This window comes from Girardinichthys multiradiatus, chromosome 2 (genome assembly GCF_021462225.1).
Source record: "Girardinichthys multiradiatus isolate DD_20200921_A chromosome 2, DD_fGirMul_XY1, whole genome shotgun sequence".
NCBI lineage: Eukaryota > Metazoa > Chordata > Actinopteri > Cyprinodontiformes > Goodeidae > Girardinichthys > Girardinichthys multiradiatus.
Genome location: NC_061795.1, coordinates 13,951,428 through 13,965,672, shown reverse-complemented (window position 1 = coordinate 13,965,672; position 14,245 = coordinate 13,951,428). Strand labels below are relative to the sequence as shown.

Sequence of the window (14,245 nt, the reverse complement as noted above, 5' to 3'; positions counted from 1 at the left end):
GTGGCTCTGGATGTTTCTACTCCAGACTCAGTCCACTGCTTCCGCAGGTCCCCCAAGGTCTGGAATCGGCCCTTCTCCACAATCTTCCTCAGGGTCCGGTCACCTCTTCCCGTTGTGTAGCGTTTTCTGCCACACTTTTTCCTTCCCACAGACTTCCCACTGAGGTGCCTTGATACAGCACTCTGGGAACAGCCTTTTCGTTCAGAAATGTCTTTCTGTGTCTTACCCTCTTGCTTGAGGGTGTCAATAGTGGCCTTCTGGACAGCAGTCAGGTCGGCAGTCTTACCCATGATTGGGGTTTTGAGTGATGAACCAGGCTGGGAGTTTTAAAGGCCTCAGGAATCTTTTGCAGGTGTTTAGAGTTAACTCGTTAATTCAGATGATTAGGTTCATAGCTCGTTTAGAGACCCTTTTAATGATATGCTAATTTTGTGAGATAGGAATTTTGGGTTTTCATGAGCTGTATGCCAAAATCATCTGTATTAAGACAATAAAAGACCTGAAATATTTCAGTTAGTGTGCAATGAATCTAAAATATATGAATGTTAAATTTTCATCATGACATTATGGAAAATAATGAACTTTATCACAATATGCTAATATTTTGAGAAGGACCTGTATGTGTGTGTCTGAGTGTAAAAGAGGGCAGAGGAGCTAAATTCAGGCCATGGTGACCTCAAAGAGAAAACTGAGGCCATCACGCTCAGGCTCCCAGTTCAGAGTTGCTAAAGTGGTGCTACTAAAACTTCTACTACTATACATTTCCACACAGAGGAGGAAAAGGGGGAAATAAAAACAATTTTCACAATTAAACTGTTGAAGTGAGTGAGCGCTGAATTTGATTCTAGGAATGTGTTTTGCCCTAAACCTTCCAAAAATGCAACTGGAACAACAACTTAATTAAAATAAAATTTCATTCTGATTATGCAGGTTGAGGTTTTTACCACAACCTGCTGTTGGTTTAAGCAGCAACACAAAAAAAGGGTAAAAATAAAGGTATTAAATGTTAGATATAGCTCATCATTAGTTAATCTGTTTTGTTTTGTTTTTTGTTGTTTTTTTTGTGATGCCCAGTTGGATTCTGGAGTGGTCTACTATGAGCACCAGCTGCCCACCGAGCCTTTCTGGGTGGTGAGGGACTCCATGGAGTTCACCATGTCAGCCCAGCAGTCTCCAAATGTCCGTTATGTCCTGCCCATCACTGTCTCCTACTACGCTGCTCACAGCAACATTTCCTCCCAGATGTGGAGGAACAAAGGTAAATGGATCAATGAGGTGAAAAAAGTCTTTACATATTTAAACAAATGGTACACATTTGTTTTGAGAATGAAAAATGTTCTCATAGCTACATGGTATTTTAAAATCTTCTGAATAGGTATTTCCGTAACCCCTAAAAAAACATTATATAGTGTAGTTTAAACATGATTGAAATTAAAGTTGATCGATTATGTTTGAAACCAAGATTTATTGTCAGATACCATCTATATTTTTAACACAACCTGTCTGTAAGGGAACCTTTTGGTTTGTACTGCTTCAAGACTACCTAATTGTGTTATAATCCAATTAGACTGTAAAGTGCTGCACAGGAGACAGTCTAACCCCAATGTTTAGTATCTTTTAAATTTGAAGTTTGAGGACTTTGGAGATTACTGTTTTTACTGTTTTTTTCTTCTCAGGGCTTGAAATTGTCCAGGGCCAGAGGAAATCAATTGACAGTTCAATTCTTGATGCCTCCAACCTTCTGGCAAGTCTACCTCAAGAAAAGCATAGTGACGTGGCTGTTGTGTTTGAAATAAAGCGTTTCCCAATTCATGGTCGTGTCACCTTGGGGGGTGAGGACCTACCCCGTAACACTCCAATCTTCACGCAAGAAGAAGTGTCTCAGGGGAGGCTGGAGTATCTCCATGATGACTCGGTAGCTGCCTATGACAGCTTTGCTTTCAGGGCCCGTCTGAAGTCAGAGGGTCGGGATTTGGCCTCCCCTGCTGAGTCTGTAATCCTGGAGGAGATCTTTCATATTTCAATCAAAAGACGTGGTTCTGACCCCCCCGAATTAGTCACTACAGATATGCTTCTGGAGGTTCTCCAAGGCTCTAGGACCTTCCTAACCCAGAAGCATCTCAATACCCAAGACGAAGACAGTGCACCAGATGAAGTGCTCTTCAAGGTCATCACAGCACCCCGTAATGGTTATATCTTCAACTATATTACATCAGAAAGCATCTCTGAGTTCACTCAAGAAATGATCAATCGTGTAGAGGTGACCTTCCAAAGCGATGGCACCCTTGCAAACGGATTTGTGGAATTCACTGTATCAGATGGTGAGCATGAAACAGAGCCATACACACTGCACATTGGTGTCTTGGCTCACACCCTGCTTCTTGATCAGGTCCCTGAGATCAAGGTACTGCAGGGAGACGATCACACTCTTGTGACTGAGGAGATGTTGATGGCCTATACAGGAGGCCCTGTAGAGGAGGACATACTTTACAAAATCACCAGTACCCCAAAATATGCAGCTGTCATGGTAGACAGGCAGCCCACATCTGCCTTCACCCAGAAACAGATCAAAGAAGGCCGGGTCAGTGTTCGCTTTGTCAAGTCCACTTCACCCAGAGACAGTGTGTCTTTTACAGCCCGCAGCCGGGCTGCCAATGTTTCCTCTGTCCTTAACATCACCGTCCAGCCTCTGGCCAAAATCGCTCAGCATCCTATGTTACCTCAGGGTTCACTTGTCCAACTGGACAGAAAGCTTCTGGATGCAACTCCACTGGCCAATAAGACCAGAGCCTCACCCACATTCACAGTCATCCAGCAGCCAAGAGGAGCTCGGGTTGTGAAGTCTAGGGGTCCTGATGCTGGTCAGCCCATGCAGACATTCACCCAAAAGGATCTGGATGAAGGTCGCATAGCAATAGAAATACTAAATAATGCCTCTGGATCAAAACCTGGGGCTGGTCAGGATGAAGCTCGGTTCCTGCTCAAAGCCCATGGAGTCCCTCCAGCAGAATGTGTGTTTTCTTTCCAGACGAGCTCTTACAATCCCTCTGCAGTTTACCCAGCCACTCTGCTGAGGATTCCTGATAATGCACAAGTCCATAGAGCCCAAGGAGATTTCACCACTGCATCCCCTGGCTCTAGTACAAATGGGAAACCACACATTTCCCGCCGTGGCAACTTTTGGTCTGTCTTCATCCCCATCCTAGTTGTTCTCCTTCTTTTGCTTCTGGCAGGTGTCTTGGCCTACTATCTAATCCGTAAAAACAAGACGGGCAAACACAACGTCCAGACAGCAGCCTCCAAGCCCAAAAACGGAGAGGTGGCCACAGCAGAAACCTTTCGCAAAACTGACCCGGCCAATAACATACCTATGTCCAACGTGGACTCCAAAGGTGCAGATCCAGAGTTGTTGCAGCACTGTCGGACAACGAACCCGACCTTGAAAAAGAACCAGTACTGGGTTTAAAACAATTTGATTTGGACAAAGAAAGAGGTGGACTTCATTCATGTCAGTTTAAAAAAGATTTTTCTTCTACAATTTAAATCAAACACACCTTTGTGTCAATTTTCCATTGACTTATCTCAGAACAGCTGTGGACAAATTCTCAGGCAAGAAAACACTGAACACATATTGGCACCTCCTACATTGGAAGGGCTCATGCCTTGTCTATTTATTTCCATTTCAACATTCCTCAATGTCAAAGAGCACAAATGAAAACATGAACACGCAAAGTGTTTGCAAAAACTATTTTTGATGTGCTTGACTATTGTATTTAATACCTTTTAGGCAAACATTCCTTATGCTAATAGGTATTTATTTCCTAGTTGTTTTTTTTACTGATTTCAGTTTTATCCAGATATTTGATCAACACAAACATGAATAAAAAGGGAAATATACCCTCACCTGCAACTTCTTTAAGCACAGAAAATCATAACCATCTCTTGTTTACAGAGAATGGTCTGAAAAAGAGAAAATATCCAGTGAGAGGCTTTTGTGTGCATGAAAATGACTTTTTCATGTCGGAGGTCAAGGGAGAATTGGCAGGTTTGTTATCATAGAAAATAAACTGTGGCTCAAATAACCAACAGTAGCTTGCTATAAATGAGGTATCATCTCAAAACCGTGAAGCAGGTGATACACCAGTAGAATATCACACTCGGTGCCCCTCCTTTCAGCTAAGAGCACGCTTAACAAAATTGGACAACAAGAGATTGAAGTGATGTTTCCTGGTCTGATTAGTTTTTGTTTCACCTATGGCATGAAGATGATGGGTTGTAATTTGGTTGAACCACATGGAAACATGTATTTAAGCTGCCTTATTTGGTTCAGGCAGATGGTGGTAGTGTGATGTGTGGGGAATATTTCCCTTGTACACTTTGGGCTTCTTGGTGCCAGTTGGCCACCATTTAAATGCCCCTCCTACCAAAGTATTGCTCCCGACCAATAAATGTCATCACTTTATAATTAGCAATGTACGTGTCTTGTGATAACTAGCAGGATAGTTCACGGTGTCAAAAAGCTGAAATCTTTTCAAGCACGTTTGAACATGACAATGAGTACTCCAGTGTACTCCAATGGCCTCCACAATCACAAGGTCTCAATCCAGTAAAACACCTTAGTGACGTGGTGGAACATTAGAGGCTTGGATCATGGATCTGCAGCCAACAAACCTCCATCAACTGTGTGATGCTGTCATGTCAAAATCTCTGAGGTATGTTTAACCTTTTGAATTTAATCTACATCGAAAACAATTAAAGCAGATCTAAAGGCAAAAGACAGTCCGACTCTAATAAAGTAGCTGCTGAGTATAAGGTGCCTTTTATTAGTTTTGCTTTATTTTTTAAAAGCTAAACTCAATTATGTTTCTACGTCCTATCTCAGGTATTCAGCTTAAAGATAAACACTTAGATAATATTCGCTTGCTGTCTAACAAAGCAGTAAAATGAATACCACTTTCACAGCTATATGTAAACACCATTCTATCACATTACAACTTTTATCAATGAAGCTAAGGGCTTTTCCCATGAAATGCTTTCATGCTAAAGCTAAGCTAACACTTTCTAGTACCTAACTCAGTTTAGTGCCTAAGTCAGTTGAGCAAAACTAAGCTAATGCTCTTCCAATTGTAACCATAAGTGAGAAGCATATGTTTAAAAGTAGAAAGGAGTTGAAACAAAGCACTTGAAGCCAAATTGCACAGATTTAATCCACTTTAGCTCTTGGTCAGGTCAACATCTATCAAATTTTATTGTGTCTATGTGCTTCCAAAGAGCTTGTAAATATTTACTGCACTGGCGGAGCACTGACTGCGTAACCACCCATGGCAGAACAGAGACATTGCTCTGGTCCTGTAATATTACTCTGAATCACCTCCTTTCTGGCTGCCAGAATAAAGTTAGGTCATCTCAAACTTAAAGGTTGCCATTTTCCAAGACTCAAAACATAACTTCAACTGAAAATGACTATTAAAATATTCAGCTTGTCGGGTTTTGTTCATTTTAAATGACTCAAAGTGATCAATTATTCTTATCATAAATATTCCTTATTTTAGCCTAGTTGAATATACAGTTTGGAAGAAATCATCCCTTTTTTACTTGTTTTGCATGTTAAAGCTTAAACAATGTGCTACTGTAAATCACAATCATTTCCTGCTAAGGTTTCAGTAATCTGGCCTGTTGACTGTGGTACTACTGAAGGTCAAGATAAAATTGTACGGTTATGATTTCAGAAAATGTTGTTGATTCATCTATAAAAACAGACTAGAGAGAAATTATTTGCTATACATTATTTCCTTACGTTTTCCAGAGTTGCCTTGTTTTTCACAAGCCAAATAGTGATTTTGCAGTATTTCTTTTGTCACCCAGTTTTGGTTGTTTAATAGTCTTTTTTTCCTCTTTAGCAGCAATTATAGGGAGATATGTTGTATTTCAGTGATATACTTACCTAAAACACAACTTCCTTCCTCAGAATATCACATTTCCAACCTCTGTGGTTTATGTGTAAATATTGTGTTTTCGAAAAAGTTTTTGGGTTTCTAGGGTCCCATATAGGAATATAAACTTTAAAAGAACAAGTAATTACATTAAAAGTGACTGTTCAGCTTTGATATATGTATGGGTTTGTGCATAATTTGTATGTTTCACTCATGTTGTTAAATTTACTGCAGCATTTTATCACTATGTCCTCGCATTTGTCGTTATTTATTATGTCGGTCACTCCCTGTTCATCAGTTCATTTTTATATGTGCTTTGTTCTTCTATTTTCCGCTGATATTTTTTTTTTAAATGTTCCTGGACCAAATGCAATGTTAGGACTACCATATGTCTCTGAGTCTGTTTCAGGCACTAATGAAAATAAAATGCTGACACAACAAACCTTGTGCTCGTTATTTTCTTTGTGGTTTTAGTTTGCTACACTGACAAGCATCAGCTGTGCTTTTTTTTCCACCAAAAATTCTGGTCCTGGAAAGAGTCCAAAAAATGTATTTTCACAAGTGTATGCTACCAATCAAAAGTTTTTTAAGATACACTTTCTAACTTAATTAATCCTTTTTATTTTTATGACTATTTATATTGTACATTCTCACAAGGCATCACAATTATGAATGAACACATATTGTGTATAAAACAAAAAGTGTGGAGGTGCACCTCTAGGAAGTTATCACAACAAATGGTGGCTATTTTAAAGAATATAAAATATAAAACATATTTGAGGTTTGTTTACAGTTTTTTGTTTTTTTTTGTTTGCCACATAATTCCATATGTGTTCATTCACAGAAAACCATTAAATGAGAAACTGCGTGAAAAACGTTTGACCATATATACAGGGGTTGGACAACGAAACTGAAACACCTGTCATTTTAGTGTGGGAGGTTTCATGGCTAAATTGGACCAGCCTGGTAGCCAGTCTTCATTGATTGCACATTGCACCAGTAAGAGCAGAGTGTGAAGGTTCAATTAGCAGGGTAAGAGCACAGTTTTGCTCAATATATTGAAATGTACACAACATTATGGGTGACATACCAGAGTTCAAAAGAGGACAAATTGTTGGTGCACGTCTTGCTGGCGCATCTGTGACCAAGACAGCAAGTCTTTGTGATGTATCAAGAGCCACGGTATCCAGGGTAATGTCAGCATACCACCAAGAAGGACGAACCACATCCAACAGGATTAACTGTGGATGCAAGAGGAAGCTGTCTGAAAGGGATGTTTGGGTGCTAACCCAGATTGTATCCAAAAAACATAAAACCACGGCCGCCCAAATCACGGCAGAATTAAATGTGCACCTCAACTCTCCTGTTTCCACCAGAACTGTCCGTCAGGAGCTCCACAGGGTCAATATACACGGCCGGGCTGCTATAGCCAAACCTTTGGTCACTCATGCCAATGCCAAACGTCGGTTTCAGTGGTGCAAGGAGCGCAAATCTTGGGCTGCGGAAAATGTGAAACATGTATTGTTCTCTGCTGAGTCCACCTTTACTGTTTTCCCCACATCCGGGAGAGTTACGGTGTGGAGAAGCCCCAAAGAAGCGTAAAACCCAGACTGTTGCATGCCCAGAGTGAAGCATGGGGGTGGATCAGTGATAGTTTGGGCTGCCATATCATGGCATTCCCTTGGCCCAATACTTGTGCTAGATGGGCGCGTCACTGCCAAGGACTACCGAACCATTCTTGAGGACTATGTGCATCCAATGGTTCAAACATTGTATCCCGAAGGCGGTGCTGTGTATCAGGATGACAATGCACCAATACACACAGCAAGACTGGTGAAAGATTGGTTTGATGAACATGAAAGTGAAGTTGAACATCTCCCATGGCCTGCACAGTCACCAGATCTAAATATTATTGAGCCACTTTGGGGTGATTTGGAGGAGCGAGTCAGGAAACGTTTTCCTCCACCAGTATCACGTAGTGACCTGGCCACTATCCTGCAAGAAGAATGGCTTAAAATCCCTCTGACCACTTTGCAGGACTTGTATACGTCATTCCCAAGACGAATTGACGCTGTATTGGCCGCAAAAGGAGCCCCTACACCATACTAATAAATTATTGTGGTCTAAGTCAGTAATCTTTATGACCAGCAGGTGGCAATACAGTGCAAATAGCTCTTGGAAAAAAGCTGAGCACTTTTAATTTGTCATCATTTAAACCTCATCTCAAGCCATCATTCTTTCCAGTGAATAGCCTTTGCTTTAGGCATGTCTGTCAACTCTTTTTTTCCTTTTCGTTCTTTTTTCTCCCTCTGTCTCTTACTTGCCTTTGGCCCGCTTTAAGAACTGGTCCTGCTGGTTTCATAAACTGCTTGGCACAGCTGTTCCTCCACATGTGTCTGCTTAGGTCGCAATCTCTGAGCAGTGCTCTGCTTGTGTGCAACAAGTCTCCTTGTGTTTTGAAATGTGCTGCATTCTAGTGTGTCAGAAAAGAACACTTGCTGGACCCACATCCCATAACTACAGCGCATAAACAGAAACTGGAGCATTCCAGACGCATGAAGAAAGGCATCTGCGGGTTCAGTTTCACTTTTGCTCAGAAGAAGGAGGACTGTCTTGTCAAATAAGCATGTAAACAGATGGATCCGGAAAAACTAAAGTTAGCAGTCATACTTGAGATCTAACAAACTACTTTGACACTTAAATATTAATAAATAAAGCAAACAGCGGCCGGTGACACATTTTTCTTATAACTTAGTCTGGAGTTTTTTTAAGTGTGTGTTTTTTAAGTCACCATCAACAATAGCTCCTTTACCAGTGGTAGAAAGATTTCACTAGAATCTTGATGAAAATTAAAAAAAAAAAATTTAAAAAAAAACTGACAGGTAGTCAAACAAACATGTTCACTTTAGCTGACTTTAACACTTTAAAACTACATATTATCCTACGTATGTGAACAGTTTATTATTTCACAGCAGGCCTTTGATACAGTTTGATACATTTGGTGCTGTTTTTGTTCAGCTGAATAACATCTGTGTTTGAATGTGTAGTTACCTTGATTGAGCCAGCCAATTACATTAACCCTACTCATAGGCTGATTTGCCAGATCAGCTGATCGTGGCAGGGAATTATTTTAAAACAAGTGTTGGAAATCATAACATGCCATTTTGGATGCTGCTCCACAACTGACGCTATGAAGCAAAAATCCCAGAAGTTCACTCTGTTCTTGGCAAAGCTTGAGCAGTCTGACGAATCACAGCTGACCTGGCAGATTGATACGGCCAACAAACAGCAGCTCAAGCAAGGTGACGCCTCATAGTGACAACAGTCTGTTGTGAAATTGTTCTCACATAGGGTTTATGTCTTAGTGATTTAAACATCTTCTGTTTAAGTTGTTTTAAACTGTTAAAGTCAGCTAAAGACATGGTGTATGACTGATTAGCTGGTGGCTTGAACCACCCTGAAGTTTTATTTTAATTTTCAACAAGCTCATTTTGAAAAATAAAACAGCTTTCCCTTCTTTGAAATTGAATTTGGTCTCAGCAGCCCAAGCTGCTGGGTGGACTGAAAACCAGAGATGAGCCCGTTCTACAGGAGTGAAGCTGGCTAGTTGTTGTGGTTCTAAATACAAACTATACAAGAATTATGTTGTAAAATGGGAGTTTTTACTCTCTTTCCTCCCTGTGCACCACCGGGTCCGTTTCTCTCCAGTTCCAAGACCCAACCAGTAAAACCAGCAAAGTATTTACCTTGTGAAATAATGAGAAATGGTTAAGTATAAAATCAAGATATAATGCCTAAATGATCAGTGTACAGAGTATACAATTGAACAGATACAGAGTGACATTCACCTTCGGTACCAGGCCCCCCTTGGCCCATCTTAGGGATGAACTGAGAGGAGCCAAGAATGGAGCATGAGTCCTGCTTTTATCTACGCCTGTTCTTAACCCTCCTAGAGGGGGTCATCCTCTTGTATCAGTTTATCTTTGACTATGTGTTGCATCTTATGTGAAATCAACAGTTAGGTTGTGTAAGCTGTAGCAGTGAGCGGTGCGGCAGATAAGCAACAAGGGCAGAGATATTTAATTAGGGCAGCAAAGAGATTATTAGAAAAGGCCACAGAATCATACATCCATAACAATCCCCCTGTTGAGATGGGAAAAAACCCACCTCATATCAATCAATGTGTCTGGTACATATGGACCTAAGCTAGAATATGGCAGGCAGTTCCTTCCGGTCGCCGCGTAACTCCGGCCCCCCCAAACGGAGTGCCATCTCTCTGGTAACTGCCTGCAGCCCTCAGTGTGTGCACCCCCTCTTTTTCCCATAGAACAGACCTATGCTGATGTGTGTCTGAAATTGAAATGATTAATACATCGCAAATAGATAGTAACACCCTGTTGAAAAATTAAAAACAACTAAAATAATAAAAAGCTAGAAGCACAGCGGAAATGAGCAGCACAATGTGTATCAGTACATTGTAGACCTTGAATCATAAACCCTGTTCAATTATCTATTGCAGTCGTCTGGTCCGGTCCCCCTCCAGGCCGCAGGAAAGGGTTGGTCATCCTCCTGGTGTTGCATCCTCGGTTTATGGCTGTGATTTAATTTTGATCCCATTTTCAGGCTGGCTCTGAACAATGGGTTTTGACCTCCTCCTCACAGCACAGTATCATAATTTCTCCAACACTTTGGTTTGGTTCCATGGGATCCACATCATCACTTGTGGACAACATCAGTGTGTGCTCTGGCACCGCATCCATTTGATATTCTGGTAATCTCAAACCTCTGGTATCACTGGAACCAATTGCACGATCAATCCACCTGAGGATGAGATCTTGAATACACGTTGCACAACAGCATACACAACCTGCGATCACAACAGTCAATGACGTGAATATACTCACCAGTAGGTTTCCCCATTTTCCAAACCACGTCTCAAACATGTTTGTGAATTGTTCATCGATTCCTGAGTGCGATTTTAATTCAATGGATAGTGATTACAATCCTTTTAGGGCCTTCTTTAGAGATCCATCAGGTGCTGTAATTGTTGGGAATAAAACAAACCTCTCCAAAAACACCACACAACCGTTCTTCTTTTGCTAGGATCATATCCAAAGTTATTCTATTTTGACAAGAAATTATTTCAACATCCTGTTTACACAGCCTTCAGCTGTCTCTCCTGTTTTGCCGTGGTGTCCTTCAAAACATTAGAATCAGTTCACACACTGACAACTTTTCCCCATGACTGTCATGAATATCCGCTTGATGGTTTTTATGATTTTGTGTGATGACTGATTTGCTGTGTACTCGATTGATGTTTTTAATGATTTTATGTTTTTATAATCTAAAGCACTTTGAATTGCCCTGCCGCTGAAATTTGCTATACAAATACATTTTTACTTACTTATTTACTTACTTCTCTGTCAGAGCAATTTTTATTTGCAAAAATTTGAATATAATTTTCGTTTTACATACTTATAATACACATAATTTACTCATAATTATTTTTGTTTCCACTAGGTCTGTTTTGAATGCTTCAATTCTTTTTATTCCACCAAGAATCAATAAGGTGGTCTTAGTGGGGTCCACCTTGAAGGTATTGTTTGTCTGGTTCATCCAGTCTGGAGAAGTGTCAGGTTATCATTGTCAGGTCAGTGAGGCTCATAAATCAGTCAGAACCTTGGTCTTTTGGTCTTGGGTCATTTGGTCTGTGCATATAATGTTTCATAGATCCAGCCTATGATTAGTCAGCAAACCTTCCACACAGTGTGATGTTATTTGTGCGGTAGGTGAAGTTGTTAGTATCTCATGTAGACTGACATATACTGTTCCATTTGGAGAGGATCTCAGATTAAATAAATCTAGTTAGAGCTTCAATCCAGGTTAATTTTGTGTCTGCAGACTTTAGCCAAGTTTTCTTTTTGTATACATAGTTCTGTTAGCTCTCCATACTAACCCATGAGATGCTGCTTTGAAAACCTGCACCAATTAATGTTTTACTCCCATTTATCTTTCAGCTTCCCCTGGATCTTTATTGGAGAAAATGAGTACCATCGTCAGATCTCATAATTTCAGGCACTCCCATGGTGTGATTTCCTGGTCTTTCCCTTTTTAGAAGGAACCTTTTCCTTCAGTTTTGTGTTCTACTCCCATGTTAGTGAAATCAATCATTATTTGCTTCCATGGAGCACTGTGGACTGGAACGCTGCCCAGTCCTGCTTTTAATGAAACCTTTTGATTAAACTAATTGCAGATTTCACACGGTTGCACAAAATATGTTGTGACATTTCAAATTATCCTTCATTTTATGACTTTTGAGAAATGGGACCTGTTGCTTTGAACCAGCACAGAGACTTCTGCTGTTTTTCTACTTCCCCCTGTTGAGAGAGAAAAGGTTATCATATATAAGGTTCTACTTCTAGAGAATCACATAAACATCTGTTGGGCTGGTTTTGGCCAGCGGGCCTTGAGTTTGCCACATGCAGGGTAGAGTTACAATCTTTATCAGAGCTCTCAGCAGAAACAGGCTTCTGCTGTGTGCAGAAGTGTTATCTTTGTTTTCAGGGAGCTGCATGTCTGTGTCAAGTTAAGTTTAATGCTGCAGTCATTTCACATTAGCTGAGGAGAGAATTTAACTTCCCTCAAAAGAGGAAAAATCAAAAATGCACAAAATCTGGGTCAAATATGGAATTATTTCCCTGTAAAATGAATCTTCTGGATGTTATTATAGTGTCGCTGGTAACACCATAGAATGATTTTAAAGCACCTGTTTCACCTTGAGGGAGTTTTGATTGGTTTTAGCCACTTTGTACCTTAGGTACAAAATGGTTTGTTTGCACATCTGAGATGGAGGAAGGAATGGATGAAATGACATTTAGGCACAAAATGGCTTTAAGACTTGAGAAAGAGGTGAGGAGCCCAAGTAAATTAAAACCCAAAACAATAGCAAGAAAGAAGAAAATATATATTCAAAAAAAAGGAATTCTGAATGAGAAACAATGAAGTAAATCTGTTTACCCTAACCATGGGCATTCAAGCAGCCTCTGTAATTTCCTAAATTATGCAAGTTTTCTTGTGTGATTGTGTCGTCATTCATATGTGTTGCATATGTGTGTATCTGACAAAAACGAGGGGAGCTTTATACTTGGATTCAAGTTGTACGTAAGTCACAAAATCTTCAGATTTGACTTAGACTGAAACTCAAGTCTTATTAACAATCTCTATCTCATGAAATTGGATTCAAAACAAGAGGGTATATAAATCTACAGACCGCAACCTGGGCTGGTGATGCGCATATTTTCCTGTGAGAAAGTCCACTCGATTTTTAGCCAGTGCTGCTAATCAAAATAAAAGCACTTTCGGTAATGTTCTTTCTGAAATTCAACAATCTCTCTCATTTAATCATCACACAGCGCCTCACTCATCATGTTGTATTATTGTAGCATACCTAGGAAAATGTTTACTGTTTTAACTTAACAAAAAATGTTCAGACTTGAGACTTGACTTGGAAACGCAAGTAATGACAGAAAGACTTGAGACTTGAGTTGGACTTGGCAAGGATGACTTGAGACTTCACAGGGCCTCTGAAAGAGAGACGAGACTTGGATGAGATTTTACTGAGACATGGGATGAAAGACTCTAAATTGTACTTGATCTAGCTCTACAATGACCTGAGACTTAACTCAGACTTGGAAGAAAGAATTGACTTGGACTTGGGGTAAAAGAGATGATTTCATAGGGACACCGGATAAAGGCTTTTGACTTTACTTGAACTTGTCCCACAAAGACTTAAGACTTGACTTGGTTTTTCTCTGGTATCTGTATATACTTATGTATGTACAGTATTTGTGCACAGAGGTGAAGGCAGAACTTGTCTGGTGGCTGAGTGGCACTCCCACCAAGCCTGGGGGCAGCCCCGGGGGTTAAACCGCCTGCATCGCAATATGAACACCTGAGACACAGCGAGGAACCTCTGCTGCTCTTCCTATGTATGGCAGCCATATTAGAAGGTGTATGACTTTCAAAGTCAAGATTCTACTTTTAACTAATATTCTTGTTGTGTTTATGACTGGGAATTTAGAAAGTAATACATCTAAGCACAAAGAGAATGTTACATTTTTCCAAAATGTAACAGAGGAGTTTTTTCTGTGAAGATCAAGTTATCTTCATATCATCCTGTCCCACCGAGCTGGGGTCTTCAGTTCCTCTTTTCGTTCAAGTACTTCTCATTGCATCACATGCTTGGTTTCTCTTCCACCACACATACTGTAAATCTGGCACAGCAGAGAGTCTCATTCCAGTTTTTCCCTGAA

At 40.4% G+C, this 14,245-nt stretch overlaps 1 protein-coding gene across 2 annotated transcripts in view; it reads left to right on the top strand.

Moving 5' to 3' along the window:
* The window catches only part of cspg4 (chondroitin sulfate proteoglycan 4), a 114,239-nt gene extending 107,864 nt beyond the window's left edge, over positions 1-6,375 (top strand). For both annotated transcript variants that reach the window (XM_047350301.1, XM_047350304.1), the window contains 2 exons: positions 1,075-1,258; positions 1,677-6,375. In XM_047350301.1, the coding sequence (XP_047206257.1) occupies positions 1,075-1,258; positions 1,677-3,466 (1,974 nt within the window). In that variant the 3' untranslated portion in view covers positions 3,467-6,375. The remainder of the gene's footprint in view (positions 1-1,074; positions 1,259-1,676) is intronic.
* Positions 6,376-14,245: the final 7,870 nt, after the last annotated feature.